Source organism: Aptenodytes forsteri, unplaced genomic scaffold (genome assembly GCF_000699145.1).
Source record: "Aptenodytes forsteri isolate BGI_AS27 unplaced genomic scaffold, ASM69914v1 Scaffold61, whole genome shotgun sequence".
NCBI classification, from domain to species: domain Eukaryota; kingdom Metazoa; phylum Chordata; class Aves; order Sphenisciformes; family Spheniscidae; genus Aptenodytes; species Aptenodytes forsteri.
In genome coordinates, this window is record NW_008794443.1 from 2,050,306 (window position 1) to 2,073,024 (window position 22,719).

General features: G+C 39.4%; 1 protein-coding gene across 1 annotated transcript; it reads left to right on the top strand.

Moving 5' to 3' along the window:
• The first annotated feature begins 6,814 nt into the window (after positions 1 to 6,814).
• LRRC38 (leucine rich repeat containing 38) lies at positions 6,815 to 20,974 on the top strand. Its single transcript, XM_009289598.1, has 2 exons — positions 6,815 to 7,442; positions 20,721 to 20,974. The coding sequence occupies exons 1-2, from the start codon at positions 6,815 to 6,817 to the stop codon at positions 20,972 to 20,974; spliced, it is 882 nt and encodes a 293-aa protein (XP_009287873.1).
• The last annotated feature ends 1,745 nt before the right edge of the window (positions 20,975 to 22,719 follow it).

Below are 22,719 nucleotides of genomic sequence, written 5' to 3' on the forward strand. Positions count from 1 at the left end.
TTCATTAGAACAAAGGGAACTCTCCAAAGGGTTTTCTAGGTAGCACAGAGTACAAATTAAAACTATATACTTCCTACTGAGAGAATAGAAACTTGCTTCCCAGATATTTCAGAATAATTTCTGGGTTTTTGTCTTTACAGGAAAGGAAAACTTGCCTCCTTTTCACTAGAACATACACCATTTGTCATGCTTTACCCTCTGCTCAGCCAGATTGCACAGTGGCATGTGCAGCCTCGGAATGCTTTGATAAAGTGTTTAGCAGTTGTTCTCCATAGAAGGGCTAGAAAGAATGAGTGTGCAGTGCATGATTTGGAGGAAATCAGTTCCCGAGAGTTATTAGTTCCTGTCTTTTGAAGCAAATATGCCATGTTTATAATGGCAATCATGGGTTAAAAATAACAATCTACTTAGCTTTACATCAGAGCTGGATTAAATTTTGTCGTATCTTGGGGCTTTGAGAATTTGCTCATACTTCCTTCTCTGTTTATCTTCACTGCTTGAAACTTAGGTGCAGGTTGAAACAAGTTTCAGATATGAAAGTTATGTTCCATTCCAACTGCTACTTTAAAGTCACTTTCATAAATTTTCCTCTACAAATCCTATGTTGGATTTCCTATATACATTTTTATTTAGAAACTCTGAGGGTCTTAAGAATCTCAGATCTCTGCCCTCCCCGAGGTTTTTCAGATCTTGACAGACCCATTGGTGAATCTGACCAGATAAATAGTGTTTGAGGAGAAACCCGAGACCAGTGGAAAAACATGAGCATATCTCTGTTCAACAGCTTAGGAGGACTTTCACTTTTAGTTGCCTTTAATTTGCTTTAAAGCTGTGGTAATTCTGGACTGATATAAAGTACGTAGAGGGCAAGTGGTCGACTACACTGTAGTGGCTGGATACAAACTCCATCCTGAGGGAAAAAGGAAATGTAATTTACACTGTTCCATCTCTTGTAAATGCTTTTAGTGATTGTAAATGGTTTACAACAAGATAATGACCACATGTCTGCTTAAGCCACATTGTCTAGAGCAGATGACAGAAGTCTTTTGATGGGTTTAGGCTGGTCTCATTTGGCTGCTGAACTGCAATGTCTGAAGTTTTCAAATTCAATCATTGCTGCTGTCACATTGATTAATTTTGATGTAATTTCCCTCCCAGTGGCATGGCAGCAGCAGTGAAGGACTGGGCAGGTGTAATACAAGCTTCAGTTCACTTCACAGTTTCTCTCATCTCATAAATTGTAAGACAAAGGAATATACCCTTTTTCTCTTGCTTTTTCAGTCCTCCTTAGATGTAAGATCAGAGGGAAAACTGTCCAAAGGTGCCCCTCAGCTGCATTCATAAAGACATGCCTGGTCATAGCACAGGGGAAGATTTTTCTCAAAAGAAAAAAGCACTAATGCCAAAGTGGTAAATATCTGAATAAAAATGGGACTTCTGTTCAGAGATGTTGTTTAGCACTTGATTTCAGTGTTTGATTAATTGATTAACATACTGTTAGTCATTCAAGTTTGAACACTGGGTCCCATGACACATTGCTAATGTATGATAATGAGGAGGAGAACCCTTATGTGCACCTGGTACAGCAGGCTTGGACATGATGTGTACCTTAACTCAATGAAGCATAAGCCTGGAATAATAACTTCCTTCATGGAAAAATACGCTCAATTAGCTGTTCAAAAATATGAATGAGGATGGACAGTTTTCAGTTTCAGTCTCTTGTAAGTAAGGATTTATTGGTTGAGATCTGAATCCTTCATGTGTGTCTGTACTATGATCGCTCTTTCTTTTTTTCTTCCATTACTCAAATTATTTTGGGAAGTTCTGAGCAGTTTTAAGGGGGGGGCTGGAAGTTTCTAAGGGAAAGATGAAACCTCTGTCATTCTTCCACAAAGCTATTTCTTACTTCACTAGGCAGGGAAGTGAATGTGTTTTCTGTTAGTTTCCTACTGCTTGCCATGATATAGTACTGCAAGCACACTAAAGATCCAGGATCAGTGTGGCTTGTCAATCCCTGTTTTATTTTAGAGATTTCTCTTAGTATCCTGAATAGAAAATTAAAGGCATGGAAAGCCAGATCTTTGTTGTTTTAGTCCAAAGCCTGCCTGCTGTTCTGCTTATACAACTCTTACAACTGGGAGGTGCAGAGAGAAGTTGGTTTTGCTCCTTCATTCTCCACAAAAAGATTTGACACAAACTCTTCCATGGTTCTTTGATTATGAAATTGTTACCCTGTTTGTTTTACAAGCATGTTTTTCAAACCTATCCTGTCCCCTTTGCCTTAGGGGAGCCTGGAAGCCAGGATCATAGATAAATGAACTGATAGTTGGGATTTGATCTATGTAGGATCCCATCTGTGTGGGGAGAAGAATATTTGTTTTTTGTTTGGTGTCAATTTCTAATTGGGAAGCTTGTGCTTTTTCAAAACTATATGAACTAAAATTTAGTACTGGAAGTATTTTTGGATAACAGGTGAGAAAGCTATGAGGGCTTTGATTGGGAGTACTGAAGAAGCATAGATTATAAACAATTCTTTATTTCTGAGACTACTCTCTGGAGCAATTTTGCATTTTACCTTAGTGTTAGTTGAAGCCAAACAAAGTCCTGATACGCATTATCTATTGCGATGTACTTCAAAATTTCCTCAAAAAACAAAAACAAACCCACAAAAGCAGATCCAGTAGGTGATTGGCAATCTATGATCTAGTGTCCCTGTTACTGTAACAAATAGCCAAAAGGTATGACAGGCTGTGCAGGTAGAATGAAATTCAAATGACAGGAGCGGCAGCATACAATAGGTTTGTAATTTGGCTCCTCTGCCTTAGTACAATCAGGGAATTAGAAGCTTGCTTAGCTCCTTGCATTTGCTTCCCTTCTCAGGTCCGTGCATTAGTTAGGCTTGCTCTGTGACACCTCTGCTGTCTTACTGTACGCCTCTCTAAAAATAGCACATAAGAACACCACCTGGATTACATCTTTTATTTTCTTGCATGGAGTGGTTGAGGTTTCTTTAATAGGCCACTGGAAGAGGAAGAAGTGAAGCATGGAGTATAGGTAAACTATAGAAGTATGGTGAAACTTGCTAATAGCTTATCGGCAGAGACCAGAGTGGCTGTGGAATGACCGCTGTCCTGTAGGGCACAAGAGGGTGCTGTGCACTTAGCAGATAGCAGGCTAAACCCCTTATTTAGTAGTACAGGTTATTGTAACTGACTGATGCAAATAAAAGATTAAAGAAGTAAAGCTTTAATATCTTATTAGATAGAAAGCTTTGCAGAATCTCCTTCCTGCTATCTAAAATTGCCTGAAGTGTATGGCAAGTGAATGAAGCTTCAAAAAGATTCAAGAGAATTTCTATGCTGTGAGAGAAACAGATGAGATACAGAAATAAGCAGTAACTAAGGAATGAATGAAGCTGAACAGACAAAATGAAACAGGAAATGTTATACCGAGAAAAACAGGTCAGGAAGAAACTCTCCAAAATCAAAGACACAAGTGAAAGGTGTCAGACCGTGGCAGGCGGCCTGTGATGGCAAGCACTGCAGCTGGTCTTGTGTAGCTGAAGATCAGAGCTGTTACACGTTGGCAGTGAAACTCTGTTTGCCTGGGTGCTGTGGGAGCAGGGCCGATGTTTGACAAACCTACAGGATACCTATCCCAAAATATCCAGAGCCTGATAGTAATCCCTAGTCTCCTGCCAACCCCTTCACAAACATCTCAGGAAAGCTCCACACATTCTGTGGAGAGACTGCAAATTGCATATGAGTGTGCAGAATAAGCTGTGAAGATAGTGTTGCTTACAGTGCTTTCCCTACAGGGGGTAATATTTAAAGAATACACGTGAGCGGCTGAGCAAAAGAAAGGTCTGTTTCTTACAGAAAGGAGTGGTAGTTTTAGCAAGGGCTGGTGGAATTTTTAGGGAAGCTGAGTCCTGTTCCTACCCCTGCCACTAACATGTTCTTGGATCTTTCACAAATTGTGCCGTATTGTCTGTAGTCTCCCATCTGTGAAATAGGCATAATAACGCTGAGGCATCTTTGAAAAGAAAATGTCAGAGTCTGATTCTGTACATTTGACAGGGGTGGGTCTGCATAGGAGGAGCCATAGGGGCCCTTAAGTCCTGTGTATTGATAACTTCACTAAATAGAGAGCTAGATCTCTCTATATAAAGTTATTATTACTACAAGATATCAAGTCAGTTCTGCTTTCCTGTGTTAGGAACAGCTTTATCTCTGACCTAAAGCCTTAATTGAGTTAGGGGCAGAAAAACAGTAAATTACAGCAGGAGCAAGTGTTTGCAAGATATAGAATCATAGAATCATTGAGGTTGGAAAAGACCTCTAAGATCATCGAGTCCAACCGTCAACCCAACACCACCATGCCCACTAAACCATGTCCCTAAGCGCCTCATCTACACGTCTTTTAAATACCTCCAGGGATGGGGACTCCACCACTTCCCTGGGCAGCCTGTTCCAATGTTTCACCACTCTTTCAGTAAAGACATTTTTCCTCACGTCCAATCTAAACCTCCCCTGCCGCAACTTGAGGCCATTTCCTCTCGTCCTATCACTTGTTACTTCGGAGAAAAGACCAACACCCACCTCGCTACAACCTCCTTTCAGGTAGTTGTAGAGAGCGATGAGGTCTCCCCTCAGCCTCCTTTTCTCCAGGCTAAACAGTCCCAGTTCCCTCATGGCCTTAAAAGTTTAAAAAGCATCAATTCTGCATGAGAAATACCAGTTGCAGTTACTTGTTGATGCTGATTCATTGAATCCTGACCATGAGAGTTATTTTGCATGGGTGTTTTTTATTCAGAGGTAGCCTATCAAACTTCCACTTCCTCTGTAATTTAAAGATAAATATTTTAAATAATCATCTCAGGAATTTAATTGGGCTTTGCCCTGGTGATTTATAGAGGCAACTGTGCCTGTTTCTTTCTGGGTGGTGTTTAAAAGTAATTCAAGACATGAAAGACACCTGGAGCAGGATGTGTGTTTATGGGAAGGATCTAGAGGCTGGCTTAAGGTGGTTTAGCTAAAAGACCTATGAATTAGAAACAAAGTGTGTTGCAAAATGTGAGAGAGAGGTGTTCAAAGATATAACCCTTCCTGGCATATTCATTTCCTAACAGCAGTTCACAAAATTGCTGAGGTTGGAAGGGACCTCTGGAAATCAACTAGTCCAATGCCCCTGCTCAAGCAGAGCAGGTTGCCCAATGCTGTCTCCAGTTGGGTTTTGAATATATCTGCTGATGGAGACTCCACAACCTTTCTGGGCAACCTGTTCCAGTGACTGACCACCCTCACAGTAAAAAAGTGTTTTCTTGTGTTCAGATGGTTTTTAATCTGTGCCCATAGCCTCTTTTTCTATCAGTGGGAGCTATTGAGAACAGTCTGGCTCCCTCTTTGTTTCCTCCCAGCACTTCAGTGTTTCTACATACTTACTGAAGGAGAGGTTGATAATACTGCTTTCATTATTTGAGTTTAAGTGCAGGTATCTTGGGGAGGATAGACTATCTTAGAAGGAAATTTTTGTACCCTGTCCTGGATGAAAGATACTCTGAATTTAGTTACGAAATATGACCTTAAATCAAGATTACTGGGCTCTTTTTGACCTAGGAATGAGCTTTCCAAAGGTGTTTGAGTTTGTGCTCTAATCTTCAGGACACATGCACCCAAATACAATCTGTCTCTTTAGAAAAAGCTTCCCTCATAGCACATAGGTGTGGCCCAAGCACTGGAGTCCCATTTCTGTCTGCTTACACAACGTGCATAAAGAGGGAGGGACGGAGTTAGAAGTTAAGCTTGCAGCTGGCAGAGGACTTGCCTTTCTGGGTGTGGATTTGGGGATGTCAGAAAAACACAGACGCCTTGTTGAAAAACCATCTCTGCTGTCCCGTGGGAAACGGGCAGATTGATTGTCAAATATTTCAACTCCCCGAAAAAGAAGAAAATCTGTTCAGTTTTAACTAGCTGAAGATGTGATCCACAATTTGCACTTTTATATGGCCCAACAGACATTACCAGTGCCATATATAGAAAGTAGCTGTTTTGGTCATTAAAACAGGAAGAAAAAACCCCTCACTTCTGAGACCATATTCTTTGTTGCTACAGTAAGTTATACTTCTTGGTTAAAAGATAATGAGTCACACTTAAATAATGTTAACATGCTTGCTCTAAAGGCTCAGAAGGCGTCCAGAAACAGCACAAATCAGCGGTCCTTGTCTTTGGGCTCCCTCCCTTGCTGCTCTACTGTTCCCTGTTTTACAAATGAAAGGGAAAACAGTCCTCAGCAGTCAACCAGGATACTTCCCTGACCCTCGCTTGCATTTCTGCAGGGTATTGGTCACCTTGATGGAGGCTCATGCAAAGAAACAAAATAAGTGATTTCATCAGGGTTTATTACCTGAAGGGCTTTTTAAGCATAAGCTGTAGCTGTCAGAGTCACAAGATCAGGTGTGATTTCCCATTTGCTGGGATATGCAGCAAATATGCAAACAGGCTCTCAGCTTTTTTTAGCTCACAAAAGCAAGGGAGTCCTTTGAAAGATACTCCATTTACCCAATCATCGCTTTCCCTTACACTGTACAGCATTATAATATTCTGACAGTGTAAATCCTCACATTTGCCTCCCTCCCTCTTTCCTTCAGTCACTCTCCCTCCCCCTCCCAAGACTGCTGCTATCGGATCTGTGATGATATGTGATCTCCTGGATACAATCTCACACACACACAAGTACCAGGCACTGCTGCTCAGCTGAGCAAAATGTCCTTCTCTTAGAAGTGGTGCTCATCACAGCTTTCAAATCCTTGATGATGTTGCCATGCTTTCCGTTCTGCCTTCTGCCTTCTTCTGTCTTTGTCTGCCTGCTTTTCTTACCTGTGGGTCATTTTTGCCCTGCTGTCTGTAGCTGTATGGACTACCACACCATAGATTGCCGGGATCAAGGACTCCCAAGTGTTCCTAATACATTTCCATTGGATGTACGGAAACTTCTTATAGCTGATAACAACATTCAGGCGATACCAGCTGATTTCTTTATATTTTATGGAGATCTAGTCTATTTGGACTTCAGGAATAACTCCCTCACCTCTTTAGAAGAGGGTACTTTTAGCAGTTCTACCAAACTGGTGTATTTAGACTTAAGCTACAATAATTTAACACAGCTTGATGCTGGGATATTCAAATCAGCAGAAAAACTGATAAAATTGAGCCTTGGAAACAATAACCTGGTGGATGTGGATGAGGCTGCTTTTGAGAACCTGGAACAGCTCCAAGTGTTAGAATTGAATGACAATAACTTACAAAGCCTAAATGTGGCAACCCTAGAAGCGCTTCCTTCCCTGCGGACTATACGCTTAGAGGGCAACCCTTGGGTCTGTGACTGTGACTTTGCCAATCTTTTCAGCTGGATACAGGACAATGCATCTAAGCTCCAGAAAGGTAAAGCTTGGTGGCTTACAGTGCAGTGTGTACGTTTCTCTGTATGTGTGTCTTGGAGGGAAGGAGGGTTCTTGGTCAAATTGTCTGTGTGCTGCCTGCAGTGACCCAAACTGCATTTGCATGCTTTCAACAAATGAGTCCATTAAAATGATGTTGGCTTCTTTTTAGCAGCAGGTTCTCCTCCCAGTTAAGAAATAAAATTTAAAAATTAAGCCCTAATAATTTTGATTTATACACTAAACTTACATAGGCAGTGAAAGAGCCTTTTCAAATTCATTCAGCCCAGAGCTGGTTCTCTTGCAGACTTCAATTTCTCTCTGGTAAATATATTTTCTACAGTAAGCCCTTTAAGCAGCTAAACATTCTGTGCCAGCTCCTGAGGAAAACTCATTTTTCTCTCATTTTACTGATCAGCTATAAAGCTGCTACAGAAGTTAAATCCCCATTTTATGCAACTGTGGTTGTCAGCCCTTTCCTGGAAGTATTTTGTTGTGATACCCTGTGTTTGAAAGTCTCTCCAGTAGCTTAATTTTGGCTCTTTTCATTAAAATAGCACTGCTTCCAATATTAGGAATAAATTTAAATGGCTCTGGAACACCCCAAGATGCAGGATATATCATTCTGGTACTTGGGCCAGTAATTGTCAGAAAAGCATGGGGGGGGGAGGGTAGTATTAAGACTGCCATGTATAGGGAATCCAAACTCTTGCTCCCCATTTCCCACCCGACCCCAAAGCCTCTCTTAATCCAGCTTTAGCAGGAGATCATCTCACAGTTCATGCCTCCCAACAAGCGCTAGGGCATAAACTCATGCCATTGAGCTGCCCAGCTGCTCGCAGAAGGCAAGCTGCTTGGAGCATAAAAACTTTGTAAGGGCTATGGGGGGATATACAAGTATTACCTGACATGAAATCACTGGTGTCTGGGCTGGGTCTGAGGGGGGATGTCTGTGCAGAAGATGGTGAGGGCTAAAAGGCTGGGGGAGAAGAGCTCAGGAGAACGGGTTGAGGTCAAGTAACTGTTTCTTTGAATTCGGACAAAAAGGGGGAAAAACACAGTGAGCCTACAAATTTCAGAGGTCTTTTCTCTCCAGTCTTGATTATCAGAGTCTGTAGTCAGCTATTCAAGTTCTTCCTATGCTCATGACCTTGGGTAGCATTTTTTTAATATACTCATCTAGGTTGCCCTAAATATTCTTAGCTCTAAAACAGCTGTTTTAGGGAAGTCATCTGAGGAAAAAGCACTGGGCTTTTTCCTGTCTGCCTCAGTGAAACTTTCATCTTGATTCTTTCTAAACCAAACCTGGGCCTGTTCTCCCACCTTCCCTGATGCTTTAGCTAAAGTTTGCTCTATCTGTACCAAGTATTTGCCCATCTCTCATGCTTAAACATCAGTTCACTTTCCCCGCGCTTTCCATCTCTTTTAATGAACTTCTAGCTCCTTTCCCTTTATCCAGTCTGAGTCTGTGCAGTTTGAGAATCTGTCCCAGCCCATCTCTTTTCTCTTCTGCCCTGTCAGTGTTTTAAAGCGTATCTGAACTTATGTCTGGAAATCTCAAGTGATTGAGCTTTCCCATAGTATTGCCAGTGTTCCCTGGTGTCTTGCAAGCTTAGAGGTGCTTTCTCACAGCATTTTCTCTCATCCACAGTTGTGTTTCAGCCAAATAGCTAAAAAAAATTACTAGCTCATCCGGATCTTCAAAACTTTCAGTTAGATTTGATTTGGGAAGACAAGGAGGGAAGGAGCAAATATTCAAATGGTTGGTTTTATCAGAGCTGTCCCCCTGACGTGGCCTAAGCAAATAATTTGCATTTGTTCCCAGGAGCAAGTCCCCTGATATGTTTGCAGCCAGTCATATCAGTAAGATCCAGTGCATGTATGCAGAAAAGCGTGCGAAGTCAGCGTTTTCATTGCTTGTTGTGAGCTGCTGCCACAAAAATAATGGCTGTCTCCTTTAATAAACTAGCAAGACATTATTCATGAAGGTGAGGGCAGAACTAAACCCAAAAAGGAAAGACTGTCTCAATGACATTTTAAAACCGTAGGGCCACAACTGAGTGCCTTTCAAAACAACTTTTGGAAAGTTAGTGTAAAACTAATTATTAGAATTATGATTTGATTGCATTTTATATGCAGTTTTCAGTTTTTAATGATGTCACAACATTATACCCATTAAGAACTAATCATGTTAGCATTACTTGTCTGGCTATACTTGCCAAAAGGTCATGTTTGCCTGGCCTCCCTGGGAGGGGTGGGAAGAGCAACTCACTGAAAGATTCAGCATTCAGACTCCCTGGCTTCCTCACGATACTGCTGTAAGGCTGGAGGCAGAAGTATTCTTGCAGCAAACACATCAAGATAAGTAGGGCAGCAGGCGTTATGTCTGGAAATACAGCAAAAGAAAAAGATAGGGATGAATTTTCAGGGCCCAAGAGAAAAGCTTAGTTATCTTGGCTGCATGCTTTTCCTTTATAATTCTGCATCAGCTCAAGCATTTGCATTGCATGGCTGATACAAATGGGAAACGGCAGGAAGGAAAAAGGAGTTGGCTGGTGTTTTTATTCTCGTGGTTTTCTTTAAGAATAAACTGTGATTAGCAGTACAGAATGGTTCCATGACAGATTGATGTTCCCCAGCCTTTAAATAGCAGACTTTGTAACCTGGGTTTACTGAGAAGGGAAACAGTGTGGAAGGGTGACTGACAGTAAACTTGCATCAGTGATCCCCAGTCCTTTCATGAAAAGTACAAAGCACTGCAAAGAAACTAAAGGCTCCGTACACTGTTGTGTGTCTTATGGTGGCTTGGGATGCTTCAGAATAGGTTAGACAAGAAAGGATGTGCCAAAGCAGAAAGGAAGCACCCCCCACCAGTCTGTGGATGAACTAGGATCCAGGGCTGCCATTTGCAAGTGTCACTGTAGCATAGCAGTCCCTCAAGACTCAGAACTGGTAGCAAGAAACAGGAGATAAATGGCTGGGAGAAATACATTGACAGATAGATTTAGGTTCTGGGCATTCATTTTGATTCCTCACTTTGAATGACACTTAAAGTAGTTTAATGTGTCCTGTCTGCATGTCTGAGAGAAATCACTCAAGCTGTTAACTATTTACTAAGCCCAGCCACTGCTGCACCTTTTAATTTTTAGCAGTGCAGTAAAATGGCATGTTAGTTAAAGCTACCCTTGTTTTTTGCAAAAGAAATACCAAGTTGATTTAAAAATTGGAGTTTTGTCAATGTGAACTGAAATCTCAATAATTGATCCTGAAGCTCTCTACCTCTGCAATTAAGGCCTCTGGAGAATTCAGTGATCTGAACAAAAGCCATACTTCAGCTCATTAGTTTTGCAAAAGCCATGTCCATTTTCTTTCTGGCATGCGACCAGAAATAGCTTGTAAAGTTATAAATTATGCTGACCTGTCTGACTAGCTGACTGTAAAGCCTCTCCCAGCTGAGCTGCCTTTGCACATCTAACTTGTTGCTTCATACAAACAGCTGGGATTTGCATCATTTTACAGATCCCAGCATTTATTCATCTAACCTAAATTTCTAAATAAAGGCTTAATTGGCAGTAAGTGAATGCTCTGACATGCCAGATTTGCAGGCAGACTTAGTAAAGAAACTGCACTAAAAGTTTTGCAATTAAACTGAGCACCTTACCTGCAATCAAACTCAGCACTTTAAAACAGCAAACATATTTTTTATACTCATAAAGAGGTATTAAAACCAGTATTTTCATCATACTCCAAAACCAAACCACACTTTTTCCCCTCTGATTTTGTTATTAATTGATTGAAAACAAATTAGTGTGTGTAGTGCAAAGTAGACAAAGGAGCTGTGAAGATCAATGGTATGGTGATAAGTGGAGAATATACAAGAGTTGTTCTTTTTCCTAGAGAAGACAAAGTGTTTACTATGGGTCAAAATGGTTAAGTTATAAAACTTTTAAAGATTTTTTTGTAGAAGGATGTTTGATTTTATAGGTATTTGCTGCCTGAACAGCAGCATGGTAGCCAATGATTCATATTAAAGGCTTCCCGTTAGGAGGAGCATGGAGATTAAGAATATTGGATAACTTTTTTTTGAAACAGAAAAGTTGTTGTAAGATCTCTGTCCCTTCAAAGATAGGTGTAGAAACTTTCGTGGAAGGTTTTACTCCATGGGGGGGGCATGCAAACTCTCAGAACAAAAAATATCTTGAAAGAACAAAGGTCTAAGTTGGCATTAAGTGTATTACTCAAAGAATTCAAGGAAATCATATATATATATGAGGTCTATGCTATCATTTTCTATTCTCTGCTTGCCTATATTTGATCCATCTTCTTGAATTTTACAAAAAGCGATTGACAAAGCTGAAGCTCTCTAAAGTGAGAATTGAAGCAAGCAGAGGAGGAAGAGAGTTTGTTTGGACTCTGGCAGAAGAAATTAAGAAAATTAAAGCAAGAGAGGTACTGAATGAAGGGAAGGATGGTTGATGGTTGAGTTAAATAATTTTGGGGCATAATGTTATTCTCTGCTTGCCTATATTTGATCCATCTTCTTGAATTTTACAAAAAGCGATTGACAAAGCTGAAGCTCTCTAAAGTGAGAATTGAAGCAAGCAGAGGAGGAAGAGAGTTTGTTTGGACTCTGGCAGAAGAAATTAAGAAAAATATGTATTAAAGCAAGAGAGGTACTGAATGAAGGGAAGGATGGTTGTAGGTTGAGTTAAATAATTTTGGGGCATAATGTTTTAAAATTTTCAATTCGGTGAAGTCTAAGGAAATTCAGCACTTATTTTTTTGAGATCAAGTGTCACCTTTGAGATTTCTTGCATTTTCTGCCTCAATGGGAGCTGGAAATCCTACAAAAATACACTCAGTAATTTCTCATACTTGGAAGGGCTTTCTTCTGCTTTCAGAGCTTGTTCTGTATCACATTTTATCTTGGCTAAAAATGCACTTTTCCTTTCTTGCCTCATCTCTTCACCTACTTTTTTCAGTAATACTGTTTGAAACTCAGGGCTTATCCAGCAAAAGGTTTTCGCTGGTGCACATGACCTACAGAATGAAGGCTTATGCTTCCATTTCAGTGTTTAAATACAAATGGCTTTGATAGAATAAATTTTTGGTGAAAGGTGCTGTTTAAAAGTAGGGCGTAGCACTGCAAAAGATGTTTCTTGAACCCTTCTGAGGATCTCCTTTCGATGAAGGGATTGGATTCAGATAAAATGCATGTAACAAATACAAGTAGTCTGCAGTGGCCACATTGAAGTGTTGTAGAGTTCTCTGTTGCTAATTTTTACTGTCTGTGAACATGCTTTGGGCAGCTGTGCCTGTGACCTTGTTTGCTAATGACTAATGCATTTTTAACATTACTTTTAATTAGAGTTTAAGTATGCCTTGGCATGTGACTGTAGTGTCTCCTTTCTGTCATCTTGCCCTCATTTTGCTTTTTACTTTTTTTCTTCTCAGTATCTTTAGCAAAACCTTTTCAGGAAGTTGTGTAGAGTTTCTGGGATTGCAAGAAATAGTCAGTGTCTATGCTTTTCCTGCTAGACGCAATGGGTTTTTCTCAACCTTTTGTGTTTAATACAGACTCTAAGTTCCCCATTACCCATTGCAAGAATGAAAAATTTTGCTGCCCTCTATTAAAACAGTATTAGAAAGACTTTTAGCAATTTGATGAGAAGGTTTAGACTGAGCATTTTTATGGGTAGCCTGTGTACACTGATATTTCCAGCAAGACTTGAAAAACTCATTCAGAATTGGCCAGCGACAGAATTCCAAATAGATTTGTGCTGCCTGTGTGATACATAAAGGAAATAGATGTTCTGAATGTTTGACATTAAAGTAGCACAAGTTTAAGTGGGGATTGGTGCTCAGTGTTAGACTTCCCTGTTACAGACGGGACTAGCTGGCACAGTGTCGGTGCACCATCCTCCTGAATGCTAACATTTACGTCCACACCACTAGAAGCAGAACTGGTAAAAGAAGCCTGAAGACAACAGAACTGGGTCCACTTGCAGAACTGTGTTCTAAACTAAGGTAATTGCTGAACTTTACTGGAAGAAAGTTCATTAGTGGCAGCAAATCCCATGTCACAACACAAAAGCCATAGCGAGAACCATGTTTTCCTCTTCATTTGGTCAAGTGTTGCTCCACTTTGGAAAGTTGTGTGCGCAAGACTACAAATTAAGATACTCAAAGGGGTTTTTAGTGCCAGTACTGATACAGATGCTGTTTAGCTACTTTCAAGACTTCTGTAGCTAGTACCTCCTCAATATGGATGGATAGGTAAATTCTGGTAAAGTGGTATATTTCCAGGTAAAGACTGTCTATGCAAAAGAATAGGAGAGAAGGATGGCTGTGAGAGGAGGTAGGAAAAAAGCAAGAGCAGGTGACAATGAGACTGTAAGCAGTATTCTGGAACAGGAAACTCAGACTGAATTCAGTACTAAACGACAGCAGTTATGAGATTCAGAAGTGAATCAGTGTAGTGAGAAGATGGAATTATTTTTGTAAGCCTGTTTAGAAAGACTGTGCCATGAGGTTATCTCTTGCTTCTCAGGTTCTTTCTATAATCCCATTCCAATCTAAGATCTGATACTAACCTTATTCTGTAAATAAAATAATGTCTTACTTCACTAGTCCAGGCCTTTATAGTAGCCCTGGGCTCACTGAAAATGTTAAACATTTTCTTCAAAACAAAGCATCGTAATTACAGGAGAGTACAGGTTTCATTTGACCTTCTAACCTAATTAAAAGCCAGTGAAACAACTGAGCATTTTGTAAGTCCTCTTGACTTATCATTCTTTATCAGTACCTATTTATTCATTTGCTATGTAGAGAAGGCTGCCTTAACTTCATGTACTAATATAGAACCAGAGCAAGCTTCAGCTGAAAAGGACAGGCTGTTCTGTCCATTACAGCCATTCAGTTCTTCCCCCAGTATCATGCACATGCTAGCACATCACTAGTACAGAACATAATATCTGTTTTTTTGGAAAGGAATTAAAAGCCTTAAGACATTTCACACATTCAGCAGCTTTTATTCTGTTCAAGCAGAAACTCCTAACAGAAATTAGATTCCCTAACAAGTGCATCAAATCTGTTTCTATATATACACACATATATAAATATATAATTTGATATCCTAGTCATTTTCAGTAAAATGATCTGACTGCCACTGGCTTTTCACTCTGTTTCTTCCATCTTAAGGTTTTTTGGAGTACTTCCATCTTTCACGGATTTGAAGATGTGAGCACAGCATTTGCAGATGTGAACACCTAATGTTAAACTTCATATTTAGGCATTGAGACAAACTGTTAAGTACCCTCTAATGTTGATCTGCGAGACTCTAGGGCACTTGGCCATAAAAAGTTTTATTTAGGGACCTAAATCAAGGCTTCGGGTTTTTAAGCCTTACTGTTCTGATAGCTTGAGGCTATTGCCAATGAAATTTCATCTCTCTACAGAGGCAATGCCTCTCTCACTGCTTATTAATACATCTAATACATTAGTGATAGTGTTTAAGTAGAGAGAACTATAGTTGTAGGCAAAATACCATACAAAAAATAAAATGCCACATTTAAACATTTCAGGTCTGTCAACTACATTCAGCATCATGAAAACAGCTAAATTCTACCCAAAAGGGCAAATACCAATTTTACTCTAATTAAAAAAAAAAAAAAGAAAAATTGAAATAGCATATTATAGTGCTTTTACATTTATTGTATGGATAGTAATGAAGATGTGTGCATGAAGCTCTAAATGTTTATGGTTTCAGATATTTTTCTGGATGTATTTCCTATACATACCAGTGTATATATGAATGGGCATTTTCATTCTCTCATACTATTGTACATTGCTGAGTGTTAGGAAACTATTTCTCTTGACACCCCTTTTTTGTGAACTCTACAAAGACCCAACAGAATTGAGGCCTCTTTTTCTTTTTTTTTTTAAACTCAGCATCCAAAATTATAGCTGGGAAATCTTGCTTTGAGGGTTAACAGACCATAATATTGACGTCATAATGAATTTCAGAAGTTCTCCAATAAAAGACACATTAGCATAGGTATCAGAAATAAGCAAAGACAGAAATACACAAGGAGTCCTTCAAAATAGTCAAGTACACCTGGAGTAAGTGATAACTCTTGCTGCTTGTCTTTAGCTGGAAGAATATAAAATGAAACTTGCCATACCATACGTCATCAGCCTACATATCTAGGGAAAGCCCATGTCGGATCCAAGAGCAGGCAATTTCAATGCACTCGATGGTCCAGCCAATGTACTGTTTGAAAATTCCTGATCAAACAGTACCTATGAGAAACATGGTTGAATTATGGCTGCGAAGTACCAGCAGAATGCTAATGAAACTTGGTATCTGGGTTTTTGTGGGTTTTTTGAGGTAGGAAGATCAGTACAGTTATAACTTGGGGCATTACGGTATTGTCAGTCTGTTTTCATTAATTTACAAGGAAATTATTAATTATTTGTATAAAGACATGTTTCAGGCTGCATCCATTTTCTAAGAGCTTAATTTTTACAGGGGAAGTATTTCAGCCTCTGACTCTGGAAGACGAGTAGGCCTGTGCATAGTCCTTTACAGAAACAAATGCAAAGTGTTTATTAGGATCTAGCTGCAGCTTAATTGCCTACAATTTATTGTCAAGGTTTAAGTGCTAGACTTCAGTGCAGTTATAATCCTCTAACAGTAAGGCATCTCAAAGTCATGTTTTTCTAAAACCTATTAGGGAATTTCACTGAAATAAATTCTACTTGGAGCCCTCCTGCATCACTTCTTTATAAACACGTGTATCTTTTTTCTTTTTAAAAGCATGCCTCTCCTTTTAACATTATGGTTCTAGAATTCCAGCATTTTCACACTTCCCGTGTTACTTAGACGATCTATTCCTCAGGGTACAGACCCATATTTTCATCTTATTTTATTTTTTCAGTGTTAAGAGACAAGCCTATAGAGAATCTAGCACATGTCCCTTGACTGGGCCTTCAAAGCATTCCCTTTTTAAAAGCAAACAATACATTACAGCTTGCCAGTATAGTATGTCTGCTTCTTCAGATGACATAGCAGAAAGATAGAGTGTGTGACATTGTCCTTGGGACAGTTGGAGTTATTACAGATAATGTGATGGCCCTGACCAAAATAACATAAGCTATATATTTATAACACACTCACACTTGTTGTTTCATTTACAGATTTGTCTGGTATGAAGAAGCAACTCTTTGAACATGTTGTGGGAGCAATGAGATACATATAACTATCATCAAAGGTTTTCTTGCTGCAGCCAAGCACTAAATATCAAACTTCTTTGAGATACCCTTTACAAGAAGTCTGGCTGATTTTTTAAAAGAATAAAATGAACAGATTCTACAGAGTAAAAAAAAAATATATATTAAAAAAAATAATACCACCATTCAAGTGGTTAAAGTGCGTGGACAGGTAATTTGATTGAGCCAGTCTATATGCCACAGAATCGCCCAGAGGGGAAAAACCACACCTTCTAATTAATACTGATCACTTTATAGAAGCCGTTCTTTTGTTCATTGTTCATGCAGAGGGTGTATGATGACCTGGGATTACTTCCTGCCCAAGCAAAGAACAATATTGGATCTGTTGCTAGGCATGAATGTAATAGGACAGGTGGAGTACAGAACATCAGTTCTCCACACACACTGGATTCTCATGTCATAAGGACAACCTACTTTTAAATACTGTAAAGGAAGTAACATATTGCTATGGAAGGAAGCAGATGAAATGGTATTGTTCATATGTCATCTTAAGCAGACCTGCATGTGACCTTCAGATTGTGTTCAGGTAAGCAGTTAGAAGCTCTGGTGCAATAACCACCGCATTAGCTTTGGGAGGAGAAATTCCTTGAGCCACCAGAGATATAGCTGCTAGTCTTACTACTGTTACAAATGAATAGCCTGTTCCAAATTCTCTTTGGAGTTGAAAGAAAAGCTTCTGTTCACTGTATTGGGTTTTGCAATAGTGTCATGACACAGCAAAGAAAAACATTCACTGAACGGGATGGACTAATAAATGTTCCTCTCTCCCTCAGTCACTGGCATGCACTTCCACCGCGCTCTGCACTCCCAGGTTGTTTCCAGCACAATTTTAGCAGACTGCCTTGTGTGTGGATAGGAGAGGTCAGTTCATTCCTGTCTTGTTGAAAAGAGGGTGCATACACAGGGTGGCTGAAACTATAGCTGGGAGCTAGTAAGGCCGCTCTACTGGCCCCTGGTTTATGATGCTGTATTTTGCCGTTGGTATCTATTATTCTCAATGACTAAGAATTCTGTAAAAACTTGAGGCTAAGCTAGCATGTTGGAGTGTCACAGAATAAAGAAGTAAAAAACTCCCATCTAATCTATTTGGTTTGAGAACATGACCTAGATTCCAGTACCCGTGGCTACATGGAGAGGAGCTTTTTTATTTCTCGTTATTGTATAATCAGACTCAAAATCATTACAGTATACTGATTCTCATATCAAGAAATACCCTCTAAATGACTTGGTATGTTGCAGATTCTTTTCTATTTATATTCTGTGTGTTGTAATGTTAGGTGAAAGCATCTGGGAAAGAGGAATAGAGCTCACAGTCTACAAGCTCAGTTTTGATCCATGGCAAAACTGCTGTTGTAATAGTAATGAATAAGTGGGCTCTTACTCTTCCATCTCTAGGATCCTGGGCAAATACTACTGTAGTAAGTTATTTCTAGAGGCAAGGGCTGCAGTATGTAGAATAGTTTTCTTTTGGAGTCTTTTTTTGCTCTCTCTTTAATATTTTTTTTTTTCGTACTTCCTTCCTTATGGAAGCTTAGATCTGATAGTCCAGCTCATCAAGACCACTCCAGCACAGAGGTCACTTTAAAAGCTGGCAGGTGAGGATACTCGAGAATTTCTTTTGCCGTTGGTCAGAAATAGAAAAAGTACAGTTGTTTGTGATCACGTGTGCACTCTTTCTTTAGACATGCTGCGAGCAGGCTTAGCTGCTATGAAAACAGCAGTTCTCCTGAGGTCTCAACAGCTATTGTAGTGGTTTGTTTTACAGAAACACAGTTGTATAGAAACCTGTTTTTTCTTGTGCTTCCTACGAGTGAAATGGAATTTGTTTAGGTGCCATATTCATTTGGACCAGGATTTTCTGCCAAAATACTGCAATGATCTTTTCCTATTAGCAAGGAACTTCCTCTTCAAATGAATTTGCAATATGTTACATTCATTTTCTTGCTGTTTCTACGCAACAGCAGTAACTGCTTTGATTGCTGTCAACATCATGTTGATTTATTGAAAACTGTTCGCTTTTTAAAATCTGATTAAAAAGATACAGGTCTTGGAATTGCAGCCTATGGCTTTTCACTCCTCCCTTATTTCTCATAGTTTTGAATAGGGAAGGATATCCATTTGTGTCCTCTTTTGCTGGTTATTCACATTAGTCCCTAGAGTTGCTATTCCCAAGTCTTGATGAAAAGAAAATATGGACCTGGTGAACAACTCGCACTTCTTTCAGTAGAAAGGTTTGTACAAAGAGCTCTATCACAAGCTATAGAGTGCAATAGTATGTACTTCCTCTAGCCATCCGTGCAGTAATAGGCATGCTCAAGTGCTCCAGCATGTCAGCTTGTATACAAGACATGATATATATGAATACTGCAGGTTCCAGATTTCCAAAAGTCTCAGAGGATGTTTGAAACTGTGTGGCTCCTTTACCTTCTGGGCCAGTTCCATAGACAGGAGGTTTCAAAGATCTGCAAAGCCAGTTGCCTCACCAGCTGGTATACATCGCCAGTGCAGTCCAGGCTCAGAGGAAAAAATGTAGCATGTATTCAAGTGGCAGTTTGCCTAGAGGAAACCATTCAGCCTTGGGCATGCTGACTTGTCCAATTCTGCTGGCAGCTTTTATTGTGTTGTCAGTGAGAGGAGCATGAGAAAGAGGGTAGGCAACAGAACTTTAGGCAAATGACAGATACAGGATGGCTTTTAAGGATCAAAATTTAGTACAATCATCATTAAAAGGTCAAGTAAGTCAGGGTGATAATTGAATCCATAGTAGACTTAGCTAAAACTTCCTCTCAAAGCAACATAACAGCTGGGCTGGATCCAGATAACCAGTCGGGTTTGCACCACTAACCCTAGGAGCCTGGGTTTAATAGTAAAACATCGTATGCCATAGCTATTCAGCTACGAGAAGAATGGGATTCACAAAAGCAGAGGAGATCTTATTGTTGTGCATTCCTTATTTAAAGTCATATAATGGTTATATGGTACAGCTGTGTGGAAATGCCCTATACACTGTGTGCACACAGCAATGCAGAGTCAAAAACTGGGAGTCTGTTCTGGGATCATTAGCAGACAGAGTAAAAGTGTATCAAGTAAACCAGCAGCAGTTCTCATGTCATTAATACACAATTCTTGTATTTCCCCTTTACATTCATATCCTTAATAGCAAGATAAAAGCTATCTTGCCAACAGCCATACAGACTTAATTCACTTCATTATTTGTTCCACTCTAGCCCTGTTAATATACTCTCCTGATTTTCCCGTTGTGAATGAAGAGGGAGTTGAGCCTATGCAGTGATCTATATGCTTTTACTGTCCAGTATCAAGCTATATTCTCACCAGTTTTTAAATCTGGATTTTTTTGCTTTCACTATGAAGAACCCAGCTCTAGGTGTTTTTCAATAATGCATGGAAGAATAATATCCTCTAGTCTGCATGTCCTTACGATAGTCAGAGAGAAGAGGTGAAAGCAGGTCATAGACAAACAAGCGGATGCTTAGGTTTAACAGCTTGTTAAACCTAAGCTGTTGTTTTGACCAGAAGAAAGACAACTGTAGTTTTGGATCTACATGGAAACAAGTAGTGTAGAAGGCACCAAGGCGTGGAAGGAACTTCAGTATCCCTGTTACCCTGTTTTGGAGTCAGAATTTGTGTTCAGATGAAATAGCTGGGAAGTGCTTCCAGGACTCCAGATTGAGATGCATCCAGGGTTCAACATGCACTTTTTTAGATGCTCAAAATTATGGTCCTACGTCATACCTGACCTTCTGGAAGACTGAAGGTGAAATAACTTAATTTCCAGGAGCCACTCAAGGGGGTTATGTAATGGCTTTTGGATAGTGACAGATTTTGTTCCATTTTTTCCCTGAATTTTGTACAAATTCATAAAGCTAGAATTAACCCTAAACCTTTTCTTCAGCCATTCAATCTCTGACCGGAGCAACAGAAGGATTCATCAATATTCCACTGATTTGTTTCCCTTTCCTCTTCTTTGCAGGTCTCCATGAAATCCAGTGTTCCCTGCCTGTAGAAAATAGAAGAATCTTTCTGAATGAATTATCTGAGGTCAGCTTTAGTGAATGCAAATTTAGTTTGTCATTGACGGACCTTTTTATCATCATCTTCTCTGGAGTTGCAGTCTCCATTGCTGCTATTCTATCAAGCTTCTTCTTAGCAACTCTAGTACACTGCTTCCAAAGATGCGCTCCCAGTAAAGATGACGATGATGATGAAGACGACAGTGAGGACTGAACTTAGTCTATATACTTAAGTTTCCTTGGTTTATAAGTTACTAATCATCAGCCAAAGTCTAGGAAGAAAACAAGTAGAGTAAAAGCTTTAAACATGAATTAAATGAAATCACAATGTGTAAGGATCCCTTCTAATCTCATGATGGTCACAGGTAGGAATTGCAGTTTGCATCTGAGACTGTTAGCTTTGCTTACATATGTAACCTGATGTAATGAGACGGGTTAATTTCGATGATCCTTAATCAAACACTGCATTTAAATTTGAAGATTGGAGGAAAAAGGGGGAAAGGCAAAAAAAAAAAAGTTCCAGTGTTTTAAAAGACTAACTCACAGCTTCCAGATTGTCCTTCTGATGAGATGCAGATTCCTGTAAGTGCTTAATAGCTTGTTCTAAATGCGCTTTGAAAAGGACTGGCTAGATGGAGGCATTTCAGCTGGAAAACATGGAAGCAATTTAAAATAGTGTCCTTCCTAGATCTGAGTACTGGGAGATTCTATTAAGCTCATACAACTTTATAACAAAATGCAATTAAAATGATTCCTAGAATTGTAGAAAGCATTATAGGAAGGTTGGCATCTTCTCTCTATAAATGTTCTCTATAAACATGCATCCTCCATCTAATGACAGCAGTTGCAGCCATCATTCAGCCAAAAAAATTTTTTTCTATAAGCGAATACAATTCTAGGCCTGAGTCATCCACTGCAGCTGCCTGGCAGCTCTTTGGTCATAGCACAAATACTAAATATAAGTCTTTTGCATTTTTAGATGCAATGAAGTAAAGGACTTCCCTTCCCTGTAATGCTAGGCACAAGTAACTGCTGCAGTATCCAGTCCATTTAGTTATTTTAAAACACTAAGGGCTATATTCTGCGCCTGATTATACTAGAGTAACACTGAAGTGAACACCGTGATTCAAATTGGCAACTGTATAAACAAGAGTGGAATCTGGCCCAAGATGTTTCTGACTGTATTATAGATTTGTGAAAACTTGAGCTCCTCTATATAACAGTAGATATTTTTGTTAAAATTAAAAAAGTCTTTTATTACAAGAGATTTTTGGAATAGTGCTGGACAGCTTTTTAGGATAAGTATATTTTTAAAATATTTGTAATGGAAATATTTTTTTAAAGCTTTGTGTATTTAAAGTATTAATCTAGAGTAGCTGTGAGGGCTTAAAGTAATGAATAACATAGTAATAAACAATCTAAGGACTGTATGCTGTTATAAAAGAATAGATCTGATAAAAAGTAGCATCTGTTTAACTACTGTAAATGCTATTATTTCTTAAAAAACACTCTTTGGTTAAAATATTGCCTTGCTCAGTTAATATGAATGGTCTTCTATGGACAGATAGTTCCAAATCTCTTGTATCTGTTGTGCTAATTGTTCAGACAGACAGGAGTGACTTACACTGTGTGTGTTAAGGGGCAACATTGTCTGGTCGATAGGGTACAAGATTAGGACTCCACTCCTGAGTGTTGTCCCCATCTAACAGTGATCGGCTATAAGACCTTCAGCAAATCACTATCTGTCTGTGCCTCAGTTTCACTACCTATAAAACGAAGATCATCATAACTATCTTTTTCAAGTGCTTTGAGATATGCGGGGGGGGGGGACATATATTGGGGCTATATATATGTTAGGCTGAAGCAGATGTCATGCAGTAGGTCTAATCTGATCTCATATCAGTATGACTTCACTGACATCAGTGGAGTTTACTCCATTGGCTAACAGAGTTTGCAATG